Source organism: Eublepharis macularius, chromosome 4, assembly GCF_028583425.1.
Source record: "Eublepharis macularius isolate TG4126 chromosome 4, MPM_Emac_v1.0, whole genome shotgun sequence".
NCBI lineage: Eukaryota > Metazoa > Chordata > Lepidosauria > Squamata > Eublepharidae > Eublepharis > Eublepharis macularius.
Genome location: NC_072793.1, coordinates 141,424,768 through 141,448,311, shown reverse-complemented (window position 1 = coordinate 141,448,311; position 23,544 = coordinate 141,424,768). Strand labels below are relative to the sequence as shown.

The window sequence follows — 23,544 nt, the reverse complement described above, 5'->3', positions numbered from 1 at the left end:
TCCTCTTTTTCTAGGTGGGTAGTTGTGTAGGTCAGCAATAGAACAGCAGGATTTGAGTCCAGTGGCACCTTAGAGACCAACAAGATTTTCAGGGTGCAAGCCTTCAATAATCAGAGCTCCCTTCTTGGTTAAGTATGAATATAGCCTAATTTGCCTTCCCCCATTGAAAACAAAAGTGTATGTGTACACGCAGCCACCCAACACTCGCCTTGACACCTTTCCCCATGCATTCTTCAGGGTCCATAAACACTGAACCCCATTGTTGTGTGTGTGCTCAAACGCAATAATTTGGAAGGAGGACTGTGTTTTGTGTGATTTTGTTGCTGTTATGGACAAAAACAGTTGCCCCAGGATCTTGTTTCCACAACCCCCTTGTAAAGAACAGTGTGCATGTGCAGGTACACAGCAAATATCCATACACAACGGGCTGAAACCCATGATAACAAAAAACCCCAAATGGATTAGATCTACACTGGTACTGGCCCATCCAGAACAAGCCAGTAGCAGAACAGAATTCATTCAGAAACCCCAGATTTGAAACTGAAATTGATTTTTTTTTTTAGTATGCACCTCTAATAATTGTTACATTTTACCCTACCCTTTGTTCTGATGGTTCAGAGCACAATACACAGCGCTCTCTTCCCTAATATATCCTCACAAGAACCCAATGCGGCAGTTGACACTGTGGGAGAGATTTGACTTCCCAGAGTCACCCAGTGAGCTTCATAATTGAGTGGGGATTTGTACCCAGCTCTCCCCTGTCCCAGTCTAACTATATCATTTCCCCTTAAATTTATCTTTTCTCATGCCATCCCATTCTAGAGCAGTTGCAATTACAGAAACTGCATCTATCCCCAGATCAACTAAAGCTGAGTTGAGCCAAGATGGGTATAGAGATTTTAATAAATCAATATAAAAATAAACTTGGCATCCTGTACTGCTTCTCTAATGAGAAGAAAGGACACCCTGGCATTGCATAAAGATATGAACACCATATACTGTCACAGCACTTGGAGTCCCAAGATTAAAAATCCTGTGTTTGTGAACTGAAATGAAAAAATAAGTTGTGATTTTGTTTCAAATCTCCTTTCTGTTTCATAGCTTGCGGTATAAGGATGTTTAGAGGTTTGAAAATGTTTATTATAGTAACATAAGAACAGGAAACTGCACACGATGCTATAAATATACAGTGGATTGCTTATGACATCATTCAACTATGCAACCCTCTTGTCATTTGATTTACAATGATGAGTAAGTAATTCATAATGGCTTGGGATTACAGGATTTGCTGATGCAGTAGCAGTGAAAAGTGATTGGGTGATCTCTGAAAAAGGAAGTGGATTTTTGATCCCATCTTATTAAATGTTTAGATTATAGTCATGTGATGAGTAGGTAATCAGTTCTAGTAGGCCCATTATAATCTGAAGCCTGTGTGGAAGGACCATATCCCATGCATTTCTGTTAATGTTATCTTGCTTTAAACTGTTAATAGGCTCAAGTGATTCATAATATTTTAACTGGTCTGGAAAATAAGAATAAATCATTTTCTCACCAACTCTTAAATATCTTTTTCTTGTTCATTATACATTTGAGTTGATGATGTGACTTCCAGTCCCACTGCCACCCCCTTTAAACCTCACTTTTTATGTTTTGGGCTGTCATAATATACTACCTGAGTAGTTTCTAGACAGGTCCAGGGCAGTCTAGACAGGCCTAACAAGATCAGAGCAGTTATGATATACCACCTGTCTAGTCCCTAATTATTAGACAGACAGCCCTGATCCAAATCCACACAGGGTCCCTTCTTCCCTCTTACCAGAGACTTTACCAGACAGGCAGCCTGTTACTTCAATTCACTAAATTCACCCAGCAAAATGGCCAAGGCTATTGGACACAGAAAACTCAGCATTTTTTCCCTTATACCCAGGGCCGGCGCGCCCATGGAGGCCAGGTAGGCGGTGGCCTCGGGCGCAAGGGAACTGGAGGGGTGCCGGAGGGGGTGTCGGGGGCTGAGGTGTGCGCAGCGAAGCTGGCATGACTGGGCTGCAGCTACTGCTATAGCCAGCCAGCCAGCCCCGTGCTGCTGCCGCCACCACCGCCGCACGCCCCAGCCGGGCGCAGCCTCCGTGCGCCGCCCCAGCAGCGGCTCGGGGCTTCTGCGCCCAGCTCAGGCACATGGCAGCGGCAGTGGCATGGGGCTGGCTTGCGCGCTCCTCCACTCCCACACGCCCCGGCCGGGCGCAGAAGCCGCGAGCCGCTGCTGGGGCGGCACGCGGAGCAGCCTCTGTGCGCTGCCCCAGCAGCGGCTCGGGGCTTTTGCGCCCAGCTGAGGCGTGTGACAGCGGCAGCAGCATGGAGCTGGCTGGCTGCAGCTACTGCTGGAGCCAGCCATGCCAGCTCTGCTGTGCGCTCCTCCGCCCCCACACGCCCCAGCACGGAGAAGCTTCCGCGCGCCGCCCCATCCATCTCGTGCTGCATGATGACATGATGTCATCACGCAGTCAGAGGTGTGTGCTCGTCGCCACAGGCACCAGAAACTCTGGCGCCGGCCCTGCTTATACCCTACCACCATTTAATTTCTCATACAATTTGGTTGTGACCAGCTAGAACTGACTGTGTGTGGTGTTTCCCTAAGCTAACAACTTCAGCCAACCAGGGTTAAAGCAGAAAAAAGATAATGTTTATTTACAAGGTGAACAACATAGGAGTGAGTGATTCAAACACTTGGATACATTATTATTAAGATGTGAACTTATAACCCCATACTTTCATAATAGTGGGTAGTTACACTAAAATATAGCAGGTGTCAGAAGCCAGTTTTCTTTGCGTTACTCCCTTCAGCAGCCTAAAACCCTTCTCCATTTCTAATTGTCCTGATGGATTCAATTGCCACCAGCCCCAGCATTCTGTTTGCTCTCATTGGCTGTTTCTGGTAGGGAGGGACAGGACTTAACCTGTCCATCACAGATGATAAATGAAGTTGAGTTGGTTTATAATTATTTTAATTATTCAAAATATGTTGGATTTATTTTCCTTCACTCACAGGATCACAGGACTGCCCTCCCACTATCAGGGAACTGAAGCAATGTTCTTTCTTCTGGATCAGACATTTTATGTTTTAATTTTCTTTCCTATCTCCTCCCCAAAATAATATCTCTCTCTCTCTCTCTCTCTCTCTCTCTCTCTCTCTCTCTCTCTCTCACACACACACACACACACACACACACACATACACACACACACACACACACACACACACACACACCTTCCCCTGCCCAGACAAATCCGAGTAGTCTCAAACAGAGATCAATTCTTTCCCTCATCTCCTCAAAGCTGCAGCAAACAAACATTTTCCTCTTTGTCGCTTCAAAAATATTATACAAATCATGCCTTCATGTATACAGAGATCCCAGATTTGGAGCGGTGTGTGGATGCTGGATGTCTGTGCTTGTAACCTCTGGGAGGACTGTGGTTATCGAGGGCTTGTGCTGCAGTGCTGCTGAACTCTTTTTGATTTTGCTACTACAGACTAACACAAACAAGGAAGTCCGAGAAGCCACAAACACAATGATACGACTTTATTGGTTCTATACCTTCAGAACCCACGGTAAAGGCACCATGTACAAACAAAAAGCCAGTGAGTCAATACAAATAAAGCCCCTGGCTGGAGTTGGCAACGGGCTGGCCGGCTGAGGCTTTAATCCCGTTTCGCACTATTTGCTGCCCCAGAAATAAACTACCTGGAAGACATTAGAGAGCAGCAGAGAGATCCTACAGATCCAAATTCTGGGACAGATATAACGTGGCTTTTGAGGAAGCAAATAGTGCGAAATGGGATTAAAGCTTCAGCTGGCCAGCCCGTTGCCAACTCCAGCCAGGAGCTTTATTTTTATTGATTCACTGGCTTTTTGTTTGTACATGGTGCCTTTAACATGGGTTCTGAAGGTATAGAACCAATTAAGTCGTATCATTGTGTTTGTGGCTTCTCAGACTTCTTTGTTTGTGCTATCTTTGAAGCCACCCCCTCCCATTTTTTTCTCACTACAGACTAACATGGCAAACTCCTTTGAATCTTTACACAAGCAAACTGATCCCCACACCAAAAGGAGCTGTCTGCATCTCCATATCAAAGGAGTTGTTTACATCCCCCCTCTCCTCCTTCCCCCCTTCCCCCCCTCTCCTCCTCTATATTTGGCCAGTTTCCTTCTCCCCTCCGTGCATCTGACGAAGAGAATGTGATTCTCGAAAGCTTATGCTACAATAAAATTGGTTAGTCTTAAAGGTGCTACTGGACTCTTTGATTTTGCTACTACAGACTAACACGGCTAACTCCTCTGGATCTATGACCCTGGAGATTGTGTATGTTATATGCCATCAAGTTGCTTCCAACTTAATGGCAAGCTTATGAATTAACAACCTGGATCAGGGCTGCTGTGGCGTGCAGCTCCTGCGTTTCACAGTGGTCCAAAATAGGCCCGATCCACACCAAAATGTGCCCGAAATGAGCCCGATTTGGGCTGCTGTGGAGCACAGGAGCACTCCTGCATTTTGCAGAGGCCCTGATCCGGGCCAAAACGGGCCTGATCCAGGTGGCTGCTGTGCACAGGAGCACGCAACACCACAGGGGAGCGCGCACAGAAGGTGCATGCCCCCTGCTGGCCAGGTAAGTGGGGCAGGGAGCGGAGGATCCCCCGCTCCTGCTGGGGGTCTGGCATCCCTACTGCCTATCTACAGGACTCAAAGAGGCATATAGCAGACATAAAAATACAAAAAACCCTCAGTTTAAAATTGAAACTTTAAAATGTGAAACTATCAGTAAATAGAAAAATTAATTTAATGAAGTTCTAAATAAAACTGTCTTCATCTGCTTCCTAAAGACTGAGAGTGAGGGGACCAGGTGCACTTCCCTGGGGAGGCTGTTCCACAATTGTAGGGCTGCCACCAAACAGGCCCACTCTCATGTACCCATCAAATGAGCTTCTTTGGCTGATGCGACAATCAGGAAGGCCTCTCCTTGTGGTCATAAATCCTGGGCAGGAACATATGGGAGAATACCGTCTTTCAGTTATAAAGCTCTAGCTTTATACATTGTCAATTTGTATATATAAACCTCAGGTGATGTTTATCATATTCATGGACCATCAAACTGGTTATATCGGCTGGCTAAGTTGCATTTGCTTGCTTTGGGGACTTGGATTCCAGTGTTTGTTTTTTGTAATATAATTATACAGGAATCAGGTAGCACATTCAAGGCTAAGACGAATGATTTCTACATGAACTTTCGTGATCCAGAGCTTACTTCCTCATATGTATAGAAGTGAACATCTATAGGTTTGGTGAAAACCCCAGCAGGAGGGGAGGCGAATGCTACACAGAGGGGCCGATGTACAAGAGGAGCTATGAATGGGATTGTTTTCTATTAATATAAAAATTAGTTCCAGTCTGATGACTGAAGGGGTACACTGAAAATGTGTATTGAATATAGTGTATGCCATGTTCACTTGGGAGGAATCTCTTTTATTTTCTATGTGCTAAAATGCTAATTTTGCATGTATTAAAATGTGACATGAAAAAGTGTTCTATGTAAGGCAGTCAAGACACAGAAGGTTAAAACTATTTTGAGAATATGTGTATTCAAGAGGTCTCATCTACAGGAATTATTGGGATAAATATATGGTAGTGTTGACATTTGGAGTGGCTTTGTCTCATGTTCTTCAAGCCTTCCCCCACAATTTAATAAAGAAACTTCTTTCTCTGGAAGACATCTTGTAGCCTGATTTTGTACAAAATGAAAAGTGGGAGAGAAGGATGGCAGGAAAGGGAAGTGAAGAAAAAGGTTTTGTCTCCCACATCCAGTTTAATAAAATTAAAGCAATTGATGTAATATTGATGTCGATATGTTTTTCAATAAATTTTCCCTACAATTTAAATAAAACTCTCATCACTTCAAAAATTATAATTATATGTCTTCCTCCTACTTTGAAAATGGCACAAGGTGCTCATTTGCAGACTTCTACTCTTCAAATTTTCCCTGAGAATAGAAATGTCATGACTCAGTTAACAATGCTTTATTATTCACATTGATCTTTTTTTATAGTGTTCTTTATCTCAAAAACATTGTAAATCAGATAGCTTCCTCCCACTCTTTTGTTCATTTGCAAATTTTTATTATTCTCGTTTAAGAAAGCAATGGAGTGTCAAGAGTCACTATATATTGTTTATATTCCTTTTCTTCTTTCAAAGTTACCTTTAACTATATTTAAAAAAATAAAAATTAGCACTCAGGAGAAAATATCTGAATTTTTTAAAAGGATAGATTTGGAAAGGAAGAGTTGCTGCTGCATATGTTTCTGTAAGGAAACTAACCTGCTTGAATTATTGGGCAGCCACCACAGCAAAAGCAGCAAGTTCAGGGTCTTGCCCAACTCCCAACATGGCTAGCTTCCCATGCAAATTGAGACTGCCACCTAAGAGTCTTCCATGGCATGCCTCTCTGAGTTGCTACAGAGACATCCACATTACACCACGCTGGAGAACCAGCACTGTGTAGTGGTTAGAGTGCTGGACTAGGATCTTGGAGATACAGGTTTTAATCATCACTCTGCCATGGAAGCTTGCTGGGTGACATTGGGCCAATCACACACTCTCAGTCCAACCTGTCTCACATGAAGGAGAGGAAAACAATGCAGCCCCCTCAGCAAAGAGGCATTCCCGAGGCCTCTTGCTGTCACCAGCCAAGCCAGAATTCAAGGTGGTGAAAAGATAGTAGTGGGGCAGACCTCCAGGCAGATGGAGGGAGCCACAACCAACCTTCTCCCCTCCAGTCTGCTATTCTTCTGTTTTGTCTTTCCCCCAGGGCATCACTGTACTCCTCTCCTATTGCTCATTCTATCCACACTAGTACTATTGGTACTTTCTGAGCAGGCATAGCTGAACTAAATTACGGTTACTAACACAATACTAACCACAAAATTTTTCCAACCCTCCCCCATTTTTTTGGTTTTCAAAAGGGCTGTGTGCTGAGAAAATTTCTGTTTCAGTTTTGGATCTGGGGCTTCTGAAGAAATTCCCGTTATGGGTTTGTTCCAGGTGGGCTGTTGCAGGTTCAGATCTAATTCTTTTGGTTTTTTCCATTATCATGCGTTGTGGCCTGTTGCACATGTGATGGCTGTGCATGCACACTCGCACACTGTTCTTTTCAAAGGGTTTGGGGAAACAAGTTTCTGGTTTTGCACTTAACAGCACCAAAATTGCACAGAACATAGTCCCCCCTGATGGAGGGGTGGACAGACCAGTCCCATGGAGCTGCTGGAGTGATGCATTTCTCTTTGTCTTCCCTTCAGAGGGCCTTCATTCCAGACCAAACCTTTCCCTGTATTCTGAAGCTGATAGGCAGGAAGGGTTTATGCTCCTAGGAACCGATTGGCAGAGAGACAATGCCATTGCTTGGGTAGTGCAAAAAAAAAAATCAAATTTGATGGACGTGGGTGAGTAGTTGGCATTCCTCCTCCCTTTTCAATGACCCGATTGGTAGGGACATTCCTCTTTCCTCCAGTGGAATTAATTGGTATAATGCTAAAGTCTCAAGTCTATCTTCCTGGGATCTGATTGATTAGTAGACTTGCCCTTAAGGAAAACAAGATGTTACTGCCATCACTGCCGCTCCAGTGCCAGCCTCTGCCTGCCTGAACTGTTACTACACAGTAAGAACTGAAATGTTTTAGCCTGGACTAGATGGACCTTGGGTGGCCTCTCTATATTGGGGAATTACTGGAGATTTGAGGATGGTGTCTAGGGAGGGAAAAGTTGGACTAGATGGACTGTTGATTTGACGATCCAGCAGAGATCTTTTTTATGTTCTTCAGTGATGCCTCTGGCCCTATGCAAGTCATTCAGAAGAGGTGCCTCTGGTTCTGGATCAAAATTAGGCCAAACTCCACCTTTATTCTCACTTGAGGCGGGACCTTATTCTCCCTCTCCCTCTTTTCACATTTGCTCTGTATTCAAAGCCGGCACTTTTTGCTGTCAGTATCCGACTATTGTTCACGACTCCAAATGTATTAGAAACACAAGGGCATTTTACTCTGTGTATTGTGCATGAGAAATATTGTTACATGACAAGCTCCAATTGGCAAGTGAAAAGAGGTTTTATTGAAGGATATAGCAGCAGCAAACAGTGAACTATGCAGAATAATGGTAATTGTTCCTTTAACATTGGCAGCACACGCTCACTTAATATGACTTGTTCCTCTGTCTCTGCCTCATCAAGACCCAGAGGACCTGTTAGACAAGCAGCCAGCCACCTCTCTCTGGGATCAAGCTGTCAATGCAAACTTGCTTTCTTTCTCTTCCTTTGAGCTAAGCTATACCCCCAGAGCTCCCAAAGCTTTTCCTGAGTGAAAGCTTTTCGTTGAAAAAAAAAATGAAAGCAAGCTCCATTCTAAATTACATCACATGAGTTCTTCTGTTCAGATTGACAGAACAAAAGAGGTGTGTGTGTGTGTGTGTGTGTGTGTGTCTTTGTGTCTGTGTGAACTGAGATGGGAGGAAGAACATTCCAAAAATGTACCCTAAGCAACTTCCATATCACTTTCTGTACTATCAGCTTTTTAGTTTTTGAGCGGATGTCTCACTAAAGTTACAGCTGGAAGTCCAGAATAAAGTTGAAGCTTGGTAGAATAATGGTGGCATGAAAATACTGGGTTCCAAACTAGCAAGAGTTAGGGCCAAGCTACAAGTGACGCCTGACACAGGTTGGACACTTGTCAGCTTCCCTCAAGTTTTGATGGGAAATGTAGGCATCCTGGTCTTGCAGCTTGGCTCTCCAACTGCTATCCAATGGACTTTTCAACTGTCACTTGTCCAACATTCCACCAAGCTGCCTACATTTCCCATCAAAACTTGAGGGAAGCTGGCAATTGTCCAACCTGTGTCATTTGTCACTTGTAGTTTGACCCTCAGTCACTTGGTCTCAGTCATACTTATTAGTGATTAACGGTCTAATCAGAGAGTAACTTCCAATCAGCTCAGTGGTCCACTACTATGTCCCTTTCCATTATAGTCAGTAACTTTTTTCCAATTTGGACCTATAGAGTTTTATTTTTGGCTCTAATATTAACACACTTTGAATTCAATGTTTATCAGTTCAGCCACTTATCACCTTCAAGCAGCTGTATCCAGTTCTCTGCTGTTTAGGAGTAAGACCACTTCCTCATGCATTGGCCATCGTTTTGCTCATTAAAAGGAGCCAGTTTGGTGGAGTGGTTAAGAGCACGGGACTCTAATCTGGAGAGCCGGGTTTGATTCCTCACTCCTCCACAAAGCCAGCTGGGTGACCTTGGGCGAGTCACAGTTCTCTGGAGCTCTCTTAGCCCCACCCACCTCACAGGGTGATTGTTGTGGGGTAATAATAACACTTTGTAAACCACTCCGAGTGGGCATTAAGTTGTCCTGAAGGGCGGTATATAAATCGAATGTTATTATTATGTTATTATAAAAGCTTAGGAAACATAATAGTTGCCAATGGATAGTGTACTATTGCCTGTGCACCTCACCTAATAATGTATCTAGCATATTATCTGGTTATCATTTTTTTTAATCCTGTGCTTCTTCCAAGGAACTTAGAATTGTGTATGTTATTAACACAACTGCAAAGTCTGTTTATGGCAATTTCTGCTGATTCTACTTGCAATTTCTATTGATTCTATTTTGTCTCCTATGATGTTCCTTAAGGTCCACCAACACCGAAGATCAAAATTTGAAGGGGGTTGTCTATGAATGGCAGGAGGCGGAGGAATCAGCAGAAACCAGCATTTAGTAAGTCCTTCCTCTCATCACCAAGGAAGACATGGGTGGGTAGAATACCTTCTAGCAGACCATACTGGGTGTGTTGGACTGACTCCTCCCCCGCTTGTCCGGTCATCCAAACTAAACTAGGCTATTTATTGTTTGTTTCTAGTTGCATTTCCCTCTGTGTTCTTTCTTATTTTATTCCATTTCCCAATGTCAGTCTTGGATTAATGTCCAGGATCATAAACCTTTGACCTACAGGCATAGCATACTGCTGTCACACTATGAAATTCACCAACCACAGCCAGACCCACCTACCGTATTATGCTCAGAAGACAAGTAAATTAAGACTTAAAAGTCTTTGGTATTAAAAAGTAGCAAAACTTCCTAATTCTGCCACAAGTTAAGATACATTCTTTTTGGCCCAGATTCACCCCTTGCATAAACCTTACATTATATCGTGTGTTTGAGCCATAGAAAAAAGCAGGATTCATGTAGCTCAACAATGCGTCTGCTAATCATTGCTTGTCACACCATTAGTGCTTTAATCGTGACATCTACCACTAAGGCCTTGCTCAAAAAACCATACATCTGATACCATCTGGTTAAAAGAATCACCGTCAGCATTCAACGCATCAATGCATGCCTGCATATGTCATACCTGTGTGCCCACCTGCGGCCTTTTAGTCTTATTCATCCATGTATACATTGAGAAAAATTAAAATGTGTCATTTGGTGTGATGTGCCTAAACATAAATCTTGTATATGGTGGCAGATAAATGGGCCACACACTAGATTTTCTAAGTGTTTACTCTATGTACACTGGTTGAGTAAACCAGCCCAATTGCTGTCTAACATAGGCACTAAGGAAGAATCCTTACAATTAGGCTAACTAGGAAAATACAATGTGATAGCATTCATACATTTAACCATATACGGAAACAGAAACCTTTTTAAAAAAATTTATATAAACAATAGTACCAGTGCTACCAACTGTTAATAATGCTGCATATAGATAGGTTCTTAGATTCATAGATAAGTAATTACATCTTTAACCCAATGGGCAGGGAAGGAAGGAGGCATGGTATAGATCGATCTCATCAGACCTCAGGAGTTAAGCAGTGTTGGTAGTTGGATGGGAGACCACCAAGGAAGATGCTGCAGAGGAAGGCATTGGCAAACCACCTCTGCTTCTCACTTGCTTTGAAATTCCCTTTCTGGGGCCACCATAAGTCCAGTGTGACTTGAAGGAACTTTACACACACACAACCCAATGGGCACTGCTGTTTTGACTTTTCAAGGTATGACCCCAAACCAACAAAACAATATTTGATCCATTTCCCCCCCAAAATTTCCACATATCCAGAATGTGTACCTTGAACTCTGCATTTGGATCTTCAAGAAGTTTAAGATAGGGTTGCTCAATCCTAGAAAACAACAATGAACTCCAGAAAAGGAGCAAAATAATTTTCCTTGGGACTTTTAAAGATATATCAGATACAGTACAGAAACAGGGTTGCCAGTCTCCAGGTGGTGGCTGGAGATCTCCCAGAATTACAGGCCGCAGAGATCAGTTCCCCTGGAGAAAATGGCTGCTTTGGAGGGTAGACTGTATGGAATTATACCATGCTGAGGTTCTTCCCTTCCCCAAACCTTGCTTTCTCCATGCTCCACCTCCCAAATCTCTAGGAATTTCCCAACTTGGAGATGGCAACCCTATACAGAAATCTAGAGGGTATCACAGCCCTTGAAAAGAGGAAGGCCAGGATTTTTTTTTTTTGAAAAAAGGAATGGGTTTTGGATGCACCATTGATTCCCATGAATGGAAAGCGTTTCCTTCTTCAGAGTAGGACTTCCCCATAACTAACTTCCACTACAGTTCAACTTCAAAATATCCTCAAAATGTTGCTCCTGCAGGAAAGTAGAGCCTCAGGAACAGCATGAGGAGGAGAATTAATTAAATCACCCACCCACCCACCCACCCACACACAAACCTCTATTGGCAGAAATTGTCCATGGGATCCAAGTCACAATTTCCAGATAAAGAAGGCCCGAATGAGGTAAGGTCCTCTAATTGCTTCCCTGGAGAAAGGAAACAGAGTACTCTGCCCAGTTCAGGGTTCCTATCAAGGGTTCTTTTTTATCTCTTTATCACCCCCATGCATCTGATCAGTAAAGTAAAGGATAGTTTATTTGCATAACTGTCACAATAAATTAGTGCTTGTCTGCATTTAAAAAGATAAAAAATATACAGAAGTTTTGATTTTTTTTTTAAACCAGTCCCTACCTCATGTAGTCTCTCCCTTCTCCATGCAATTTCCAGCCCAGGAAAAACAAATAGCAAACATATATGAGAAGGACATAGGGTTGCCAGGTTCCCTTACCCTCCTGGCGGGACTGGGGGCCTGGTACTTACCTTGTCTTCACTTCACGCGCACCTCTGCACCTGCACATTTTGCAGCAGGCCAATTTGGTCCCCAAACAGGTCCGATTTGACCCTTTGGGGCCCAAATCAGCTCGCTGCAAAGCACAAGAGCGCTCTCAGGGAGGTGCAGTGATGTCACTCATGAGAAGTTATGTCATCACACAGTCCCAGTCGGCCTGTTCCCATGACTCCCCCCCCCCCGGCCAGGTGAGTAATGGCGGGCAGTGGAGAGTAGGAGTGGGGGATCCCCTGCCCACTCCAGGGGACTGGTAACCCTAGAAGGACACCACTTTCCAGACAAGAAACCTGAGGTCAGAACTCCCTTACATCCAATAGCTACCCACAGAACAGAGCAGGGTATATTGGCGGGAGAGGTAGTAGTGGTACACAGAAGCAGCAAGCACATTTTTTGCTGGTGCTTTTGTATTATGTTAATTCATGTGGACTGTGCCATTCATGTTAATTCCATTTTAATTTTCACCTACTAACTGGAGATCCAGTTCTGGGCCAGTATCAGCACACAGTGAGGTAGGGGAGCTGCCAGGGCCTGTGCCTCCTGGTGGGGTCCCCTGGTGCTGGCTCCCTACACATGCATCTCCTCTAATGCCTGCACTTGCACTGTTCCACTGCCTGCTTGTGAGTGCTTTGTCACCATTGCTCTCAGCTGGTGTATGCTGTCTGATGCTGCTGGAGAAAGACTTGTGTGGGTAGTGTACAAAGGATCAGTATTCCTAGTGGCCATGGCACTCCTAGATGCACCCACCACCCAGCACCATTGGGGAAAGGACATGCAGGCAGATGTGACTGCAGGTGGTGGGAGAACTTGTGAGTGGGCAAAGGAAGGACACACAGGCATGAGGGACAAGATGGGGGGGGCATAGCAGTGGGCACATTGGGAGCCCTCAGTATTCTTTTGCCCAAAACTTGGAACTAGCCCTGATTCAGTTACTGCATGGATTTTAGGAGTTAAATACTCAAAAACAAAACTCCATGTAGTCATTCCCTTGCAGGCTCAGAGGTGTCTCCCCCCCCCCCTTTCTTCTTTCAGCTTATCAGCTGATATATATATTCTTGTCAGCATACTTCTACCTCCTACTTCCAAACGTTATTGATGCTAAATAAAACCTAATGTGCCCATTGTTCCTCTTAAGCTATTTCCATTTTAACTGGGTGGGAGGGAATCTATTGAAGTAAGGCTGTGTGAAAAACTTTAAACTTGTCCTGCGGCATGATGTATCCAGTTGTCCAGAGCTTTTTTGTGTGTCAGTATGGCATACCAGCACCTCTTTTGGCTGGTGGAGATCCTGGCCAAAATCTAGAGACCATCAAAGAATGCGGCAGATCGGCCAGCAGAGAAGGTGGCATGTGGGCCTGAGGCAGCAGGAGAGCTGATTTTAGGGTTGCCATATTCACACTCTGAAGCCCAAACCCCTGCTGTGAGACATCAGGACAGCAGGAGAAAAAATGGCGATGATGCCTGAGCTACTGTGTCACCTTAAAGGCTGGCGTGTGATGGGCCTGGTCCACTAAAATTCAGCACAAGGAGAGAAAGGAGAAGGACTAGGGACATTCTTTCACAATGACAGCCTCTCCCCAGCAGCTCCTTTCAGCAGCTGCTGATACCTGGCCAAAGTGGTGGTGCAAGTTCTCAGTGAAGTGCCGCACCTCCTCCCCCTTCCTTGCTCTGTTCTGGCCAACCCTGAGGCAGGCATCTCTTTGGGCTGGCCACTGACTCACCAGCCAAAATGGTGCTTCTGCTGCCAGCCCATCTGTTTCCATGCTGGCAGCCTCCCAGGTTGTGGGCATTCACCTCTAATCACAGCTACGCCTGCTACCCTGGGCCCCAGCACAGTCAAAGCCATGGTGTCAGTGAAAATGCATAAAATCAGGCTGCATGTCTCTCCTCTTAAAATCAATGGGAATTCAGTTCTTCAGTTTTGTGGGGGTCTGTGTCTTAAAAAAAAGAAGTAATCTTTTAAAGGAGATTTTCTTAAAACATTTCTGTGGCACCTTTCCACCCAAATAGGATCCCCAAGGTGGCAAACATAATGAGTACTGACAATTTCCTCCCCCAAAAGCACTGTAGTTTTCTATCACGGCCAATGGTTTAACATGGGTTGCAGGCACCTAGGGCAAGTCCTGGCAGGTGGCGCCCGCACCCCTGTCACCACATGTGCGTGTACACAAAGCACGTGCACACTCCCAGGACCACGATGATGTAACTGAAGTGATGTCATCGTGCAGGGCATACCCACCCTCTGGGAGCACTCCCATGATTCAGGCTGCTTACCTCCCCACCCGTTACCTGGCCGTGCGCTCCCGGTCAGCAGCCGCTGCAGGAGCTGGAGGGCCAGCATGGTACCCAGCAAGATGGCCACACCATCAGCACTGCAGGCAGCCAGGGCAGCGCTGGCGGCCTCACAGCCCTCCTCCACACATAACCACCCTTGCTGCTGCCACCAGCTCTGCGCCCTCCCATCCAGCAGCCATGCCGGCCACCCTTAAAAAAGGGTTGATGGATAGTTTTGATAAGATCCTTTGACAAATTTCTTGTTGATACTTTTGCAGAAAACCTGGCATTTTCAAATTGCAAAGTTGAAAGAACTTTTTCTCTTATCTCCTAATCCTATGTTCAGCTATGTTGGACTTCTTTTGTATATGATTTTTTATTTTCTGCAGATAGAAGATATCTTTGCTTCAAGTGAATGTCTTGTTAAAGTCTGTGGAGGACTAAGGAGTGTGACAGGTTGCTTGTCATGCCTCTTTACAAGGAATTTTGTGCCAGATTGTTTTTGTGGAAGGTCTTTGAAAAGTCTTTCATGTAGCAATCATCTCCCCCCTTTCCTTTGTTCAGGAATACTGAGGGATGTATTATTTCTCTGCATCTGTCCTTCCTTAGAATTAATACTAGTTAGTTCAAACAAGAGAGTCTTCACACAACACTTGGTCTCTAAATTAAACATGATACATAAGTACGTGCATTTGCACATCTACACACACGTAGATTTGGTGTTGGTTTTCTGTTGAGATAAAAGTAAGTTTTATGAAATCTTGTGTCAACTGGGAGTTTATTTGAAATGTTATAAAAGGATTTCCATGAATGAATACCAAAGACATGAAAAGGGCAGAAACTCCATTGTTTTGTCTCTGATATTTGAAGAATTCATTGCTAAACATTCAGATGTTTCCCACCTTCATTAGATTAGACTCAGGTTAGAACTAGGCTGCTGCTAAGAGTGGCAAGACCTGACTAGTAATGTTGTTAAGAGAAAGTCTCTCAAGCTCCTCTTTACACAATTCAGGGAGGCCTGAAACCCCACAACCCTTTTCTTTTCTTTTTTAAAGGAATGTGTAGTCTGTTTTGAATCAAATCATAAATAAAAAAAAATTGAAGTGATAAGGGGCAGGGAAGTAGGTTCTGCAAAACTTCAGAATTTCACTCTGCAAATGCTCAGAGGTGTGCAATTTCTTGCCAAACTTTTCTTTCCTCTGGCTCAATCTCCACCCTGTGTTGAGTAACATCAAAAAACCTTCAAGGGTTGAATTTACAGAAGGGATAATAGAGCATCACCATGTGATAGAACACAAAAACTACAGAGATAAATCAAAGCATAATTAAATGGAAATCCCTTTTTTAAAAGAGCAAAATAGAATAAGATGAATCAATTGCTTTATCTAAAAAAATGAATTTTGGAAAAAGGAATTCCATTCTTCATAGATACGCCACTAACGAAAAGGAACAGACCTTTGTCAGAGCACAAATAAATACAAATAAATGCAAAATGTGAATTCATACATATGTGTGGCAGCCAGGACATCATATGAACCAATAACAGCTCTCGTATCTTACTTGGGAGTCCTGTCCCTTTAATGCAATGTGTGGAAATGGACAATTGTATCTTTTCCTGGGATGGAGGTAAATAACATAACCTGGTATTTGATTATATTAACAGGAAAAGTAGACGGATCAGATTAAAAGCGCAAGGGTTATAAATGTAGAGAAAATGTAGCTACAAAACTGAAAACCCAGATTATGTGAAATTTTGTCTGACCACAGGAACAGAATTTGCTAGATTAGGAAAATAAATTAGAATAAAAAGATTAGAGACTTGATATCTGAATACAAGATAATTGTTATTTAGCCCCTTCTTTCCCCCCTCTGCAGTATACACCTGGGGATGACCACAAAACACCTGTCTTGTTGCCTTTGCCCTCATAATGAAGTCTGAACCAATTGTAACTGTATGCCTTTTTCACTAGTCATGTTTAGGTGCTCTTTGAGCCATTTTGGTAAGTGAAGTGATGTCCTATTGATAGGCAGTTAGCATGATTCATATTTTCTCAAAAGCAAGTTGCCAAGGATTATTTTTCTTCAGGTGTCACTTTCCATATTTCAGCATCCCGTTTCAATATCTTACGATGCAAATTAATCAGTTGCCTCTGTCTTTTGAGTCATATCTGGCCAATAGATTCTCTTTTATATTTATATTCTCAAATTTGCTATTTAGTGTGGGCATGTTATATCCATTAAATAACAAGAGAGCCGGGTTTGGCAGGAAATATATACATGATGTTGCCACCATCAATCTCAGCTTCTTGACAAGTGTACTTGTATGATACATGTGTTTTAGCATTCTCATTTTTAGGTGAACACATGCAAATGTAATGTCTGAAGATTTGTGTTTAACTAGAATGGAATCACCATGATGAATATTTACTTGCTCCATTTATAGGGTGCCTATAACCCTATACATGTGTTTTCTGGGCTGTATAGCCGTGGTCTTGGCATTGTAGTTCCTGACATTTCGCCAGAAGCTGTGACTGGCATTTTTAGAAGTGTAGCACCAAAAGACAGAGATCTCTCAGTGTCACAGTGTGGAAAAGAAGTTGGCAGGTAATTTATATCTACTCAGGAAGGTAGGGTTGGGCTGAGTCATCCTGTAAGAGTTTCCCAGGGTGTGGAATGCTAATGGAGGGAGGCTTCACTGTATCCTGAGGAGGTTCTTTTGCATATGGATTGGTGCTTGATGTGCTAATCTCCTCTGCAGGGCTATTGTCAGGTATAGAGTATTTTGTTAGCCTGGTGTTTTTCAGGACTAGAAACCATGCTCTATTCATTCTTAAGGTCTCTTCTTTCCTGCTGAAATTGTGCTTATGCTTATGAATCCATATGCAATCCATATGCAAAAGAACCTCCTCAGGATACAGTGAAGCCTCCCTCCATTAGCATTCCACACCCTGGGAAACTCTTACAGGATGACTCAGCCCAACCCTACCTTCCTGAGTAGATATAAATTACCTGCCAACTTCTTTTCCACACTGTGACACTGAGAGATCTCTTTCTTTTGGTGCTACACCTCTGAAGATGCCAGTCATAGCTGCTGGCGAAACGTCAGGAACTACAATGCCAAGACCATGGCTATACAGCCCGTAAAATCCACAACAACCACAGTTACTTGATTACTGATGCAACTTTGTGTTGTGGACTTTTTGTTAAAGGTAACATTTTATATTCTCTGTGACAAAGTAGCAATACCTATCTCTGCCATATCTATATCTATATCTATATATATAGCTTGATACTCGTGCTTTGCTACGGTATTTAAGTACTTTAAATCCAGTTATAATACTTATGGGTATGTAACATTTTTTGGTTTGTGGGGGGGGTTTGGAGTTGGTTTTGTAGTATAATAGCAGTATAAGAGACTAGTATAAGAGACTAACAGAGGTGGTACATCATTGCCTGCCTCTGCAACTCTGGTCTTCATTGGAGGTCTCCTATCCAATTACTAACCAAGGCCAATCCTGCTTAGCTTCTGAGATCTGACGAGATCAGGCTCACCTGGGTTATTTAGGTCAGGGCACAAACAATGGTATTGGTTAAATATACTTAACATGGATCCCAACCCCCTTACATCCACATATGCAAGGAAGTGGGTGATTTATATTTAATAGTAATCAGATGGGACCATCAAAAAAGGCATTTATTTGCTAGTGAAACATCAATTAAATAATATGCAAACTAATACAGTAATCAAATAAGTCTGATGGATAACATAAACTTTTCTCCCCTCAAAGCTGCAGAGGCATGCTAACAAATCTATTTGATCAATATATGGGATGTGAAAAAAAGAGAGAAAGACAAGATTGACTGATGAATAAAATGAAACTGACACAAATAGGCTGACAGCCAGTTTCAAGTCTCTTTAGGGCAAATGCAATTAACTTAGAATAATAGACTCAAATTTGATGGTTAGAAATGCATTTTTATTAACAATCACAGCCTGAATCATTATGTGAGCTTATGAATAAAATTGAACTTATATTTAGCATATGTGTGTGTATACATATATCAACATATAAATTAAGAAAAGAGAAAAAATGTTTTAAGCATCATAGCAAAAATGATGGGATTTTTAATTTTAAAAAATCAGAAATGCCGCCCCATCTGTAAATATTCTAAGTATGTAAGCAAGCTGAGCTTAGTCATAAAGGAGAGATCACTACCTCCCCCACCTAGCAAGTCCCCAAACTCATGGGCCTTTTGGGATATAGATCTGCAATCAGGGATTTTTACCAATTTCATTTTGAAGAAGTCATTACTAGAAAACTATGCTCGTTCTCTTTAGTTTAATAGCTTTTTAAAATGATTCCTTGGGGTGGGGGGATGTTAACTATTTATTTACCATGTTATCATGTCATGATATTTAATCCATATTGAATATCTGGTGTGCTGATTATACTGATGCAAGATTTGGGTCCAGTAGCCCCTTAAAGACCAACCGGACTTCCAGAGTATGAGCTTTCAAGAGTCGGAGCTCCCTTAGTCAGAACTGGTCTTTAAGGGGCTACTGGACCCAAATATTGATCTTCTACTACAGACTGACACAGCTACCCACCTGAGATTATACTGGTGTAACTAGTTGGTATTTAAGCTCCCCACACAGAAAAATAACATTTTAAAAAGAAATAACTCCAACGTACTGAGTGCATACCTAAGCACCTAACAATCATGTTGACATCTCCATGACACTCATATATGGAAGCTGCCAACCACTGCTTGAATCCCCATTTATGCAGCTGGTAATATTTCTGTCCTACAAAAATCAACTTGATTGGTTCAGTATGGGATAAGCTAATTCAGGACAAGAGCCCTTCATCAAGAGTCCTTCGTTCAGAACAAGTGCCATTTCTTCTCTAAGTCAGAGCAAAGGAAAACCATGAAAGAGCATAGTTTCAGGTGTAAACTCCTTTATAAAACAGGGCATGATTGTTGTGTTTCATCCAAGGAAAATATCCATGCATGGAAACAACCAAGTACCTCCAAAGCTCTGTTAAAGTGTATGCTCCTTCTGGTTAGTTTCTGTGCCATTTAATATGTCATGTCAAATTGCTTATGTTTTATTTCAGCACTGTTTAGCTCAGTATTTGGATTTATGCTTGTATTGGGATTTCTGCTATCTGTACCCTATTGTATTGTTTATCAAATGTCCCAGCCATTGATTGTATTAATCCTATACTGTGGAATCCACTCTCAGTCTCAGTGAGAAAGGCAGACTATAAGTAACATAAATAAAAATTACTGCATATCTGTGGGTGCATTTCCTATTTCCACTACTAACTGCAGAAGCTGCTCCTGAGGTTCCCCCAGATTTCCGAAGCAGATTTTTGGTGGATGGGAACAGCTGTAATAAAAAATGGAGAACTAAAAGCATGAGTAGAGCAGAAGTCTTACACATACATTGGCTTACTCAGGTAGGTTGGTGTACAGACTAAGACTTAGTGATGTAACCAGGAAAATGTATTCAGTTGACAGCATGTGCATGTGTTATGTGCCGTCAAGTCGTTTCCAACCTATGATGACCCTATGAATGAAAGACCTCCAATATGTCCCATCATTAACAGACTTGCTCAGATCCTGCAAACTGGAGGACGTGGCTTCTTTTATTGAGTCAAACCATCTCATTTTAGGTTGAGAGCATATCTTGTTTATATAACTATAGCACATGGAGTACTAGCACAGTGGAATAAACTTCATTGCTTTTCCTATAGCACATGTGTGTTCTCCAAGGGATTCAGAGTAGTGCACAGAAGGTTATACCCTTGAAGCAACACAACGATCATGAATGGTAAATGAGGGTGAGGTACGTGTCTGTCAGGGCCAAGCTGGGGTTGTGAGTGGTTAAACCTAAATCCAAATCTAGGTCACGCACTCTCCAGCTTACAGTCTCTGAGGTCAGTTGCTATGCATCATATTTCTCTCTCTCCTTTCCAGCACAGTTTATTCTTTCTGTTTTTACTCACAATTTTGTGAGATTGGTCTAGCAGAGAGAAAGACTGGCCCTAGCTCATCCAGTGAGCTTCATGGCTCAGTAGAGATTTGAACCTGGATCCTCCCAGGCTGACATTCTAACCACAGCACAGCACCACTCTGGCTAAAATACAGGAGGCAGAAATTATAGAGAAGCAGAATGCTCAGATTCAAATATTTCTAGCTGATCTGACCAGTTGGATTATTGTACCTAAGAATGCCAACAAAAAAAATGATGCAGCCAACAGGTAGAGAAGGTGCCTCATTTCCTTAATCATATACCATAATTCCATTCCATTTCAGCTTTGAAAATGGTTTTTCCACCATCCAAGATAAATGGTTTCCTAAATAAGCATGAGAGCAGGTGTTTCTGCTGAAGGAATGGAAAGAAATTTAAAAACTTAATATAGGAAATCGGTAATCTGAACTCATCAGTGCCAGCTATCTGCATCTTTTTCCATATTAAGGAGACCTGAGTGCAGCAGACAGGGTATCTGTTTTAAGAAGCATTTCTCAGCATCTGCACTGAGTCAGAAAGATCTCCACTGGCTGACCCTTTGTTTCTGGGCATACTTCAAAGTGCTGGTTCTTACCTTTAAAGCCCTGAATGGCTTGGGGCCAGGTACCTGAACGACTGCCTCCTCCCATACTACCCAGCCCACCAGCTAAGATATGCCTCAGAATCCCTGTTCTCTGTGCCTGTGTCTTCAGAGATAAGGTGGCTGCCAACTACAGACAGGGCTTTTTCAGTAGTGGCTCTTCACCCTTTTCCTTGAGGCTCTTTTTTTTTGAGGCTTACTTGGCACCTATGTTAAAAGACTGGTAAGATAAATCCACCAGTTAAAAGACTGGGTTAAAATATGTGTTTTATTCTGGTGTCTAAAATAAAGTAGGTGCCCAGGTGGGTTTCAAGGAGGAAGGCACTCCAAGGGTGAAGGGCTCTGTCCCTAGTCACCATCCTTCTCACCTCTGAAGGTGAGGCACAAAGAACAGGTCTTAAAGAGAAGTGCAGCCCCCTCAGGACAGGCTGCTTCCATAGCCCTCAAGCAGCTTCTTCATTAGGGTTGCTAGCTCCAAGTTGGGAAATTCCTGGAGATCTGAGGGGTGAAACCTGGAGAAACCTGGAGAAAGTAGGGTTTGGGGAGGGGAAGGACCTTGGCATGGCATAATTCCATAGAGTCCACCCCTCAAAGTAGCCATTTTCTCCAGGTGAACTGATCTCTGTGGCCTGGAGACTGCTTGTAATTCCAGGAGATCTCCAGCCACTACCTGGAGGCTGGCAACCCTATTCTCCATTGATCAGCAGCACCTCAGCCTTGTCTGGACTGAGCTTCAGTTTATTGGCTCTTATCCCATTTCCTTCTCCAGGCACCTGTTAAGGACTTACAAATATCTACCTGGTTTAGCTGTTATGAGTATCATCAGCATATTGCTGGCACTTCACACCAAATCAGATGACCTCTCTCTGCAGTTCCATTCCATGTAGATGTTAAATAGCATGAGGGATAAGATGGAATCCTGCAGGACTCTATAGCATTAATGCTACGAGGTCAAATAGCAGTCCTAGCACCTCCTTCTGGAATGAGTTGGCCAAATTAGAGTGCAACCATTGAAGTACAGTGCCCCCTATTCCCAGCCCAGCTAGCCCTTCCAGAAGGGTACCATAATCAATGGTATTGAAAGCCATGGAGAGGTCCAAGATAATCAATAGAGATGCACTCTCCCATTGCTTCCTAATGCTTTCTTTTAGGTGCCAGGCCAAAATGTTTCTGCTTTTAATTAAGTGGTTGATCTTTTAACACTATTTCAGTCTAGAAAAATGTTATTTTAAGCTTGTTTTATGATCTTTGCTTTTATGCTGCACTGGGGTTTTATGCTGTATTTTAATTAATATATTTTAATGTTCTCATTTTATTATTTTTATTTTGTAAGCTGCCTTGGGCAGGTTCCTGGAAAGGCAGTGCAAACATTTCCTAAACAAACAAACATTAAAAAGCCGATTTTATATCCCTGTCCACTCTGAACAGAGACTTGAACCAGATTAAAATTGAGCAGGGGGAGTTTAAGAATTATGAATTGAAGGGCAGGAAACTAAAGTGGCTCCCCTGTATCGGACATCCTTAAAGACCCTGGGAGTTGTGTGGAGGTATGGAAAGCCCAAGAGCAGCTCAAAGTACCACTGCACACTTGGGTCACCCTGGCTTGGCTGACACAAAGCTTGCTGCTGCACCTGGTTCTCTCCCCTATTTTATGGCTCTTATAATTGTTTATTCCAGAGCTGCTATCCCTCAACTGCTGTTATCATGTACTTATAGCTGCCAACTCTTTGGAATGCACAAATTTGGCAAAAGGTGGATCTGGGTGGGCTGAGAGAGCCCACCTCACCCAGAGACAGAACACAATCCAAGGCCTACATACCCAATGGTGGGATCAGTGGGGTAAAATGGGGAACTTGGGAGGGGCCCATGTGCACATGTGCTGAGGGGTCAAAGGTCAGAGCTACAGGGCCAAGGTTCACTAAAGAGTTACAACCGGGCTGCTTTTGTGTTCCTTCCATTATAGTAAAATAAAATCACCTGGCTAGTGCCCAGAAGGAAAAACTGGCAATGCCAGTAAAAATCTGGCCCCCTGGTAACTCAAATGCCCCAGCAGTCACCAAACCAAGGGTTTATGAATGGCCCCAGAATAATCCAATCGAAATCCTGGAGAAGACAAATTATCCTGCAAAGAGAATCTCAGTAATATATGTGGCATCATGCATTTTTATGGATAGAAGAGAGACTGCTGCGATCATTTGACAAAATGGCTAAATAATATAAAGCACAGACATTCATCCACTTGAAGCAGAGGGAATTATCATCAGTGTGTCACTGCATCAGTGAACAATGTCAAGCCCAAAGAGTCAATGTAAGGCCAGTTCTGCAGCCCACATTTAGTGCTCAATCCCTTTCTCACTGGAGTGAAAGGGGGAATTTGCTGTTGACTTTGATGGAAGCAGGATCAAGCCCTTTCTTTGCAA

At 43.0% G+C, this 23,544-nt stretch overlaps 1 protein-coding gene across 1 annotated transcript in view; it reads right to left on the bottom strand.

Moving 5' to 3' along the window:
- The window catches only part of MDFIC2 (MyoD family inhibitor domain containing 2), an 85,456-nt gene that overhangs the window by 29,895 nt on the left and 32,017 nt on the right, over window positions 1-23,544 (bottom strand). Inside the window, exon 3 of the mRNA XM_054975548.1 lies at window positions 8,817-8,831. Coding sequence (XP_054831523.1) covers window positions 8,817-8,831 — 15 coding nt within the window. The remainder of the gene's footprint in view (window positions 1-8,816; window positions 8,832-23,544) is intronic.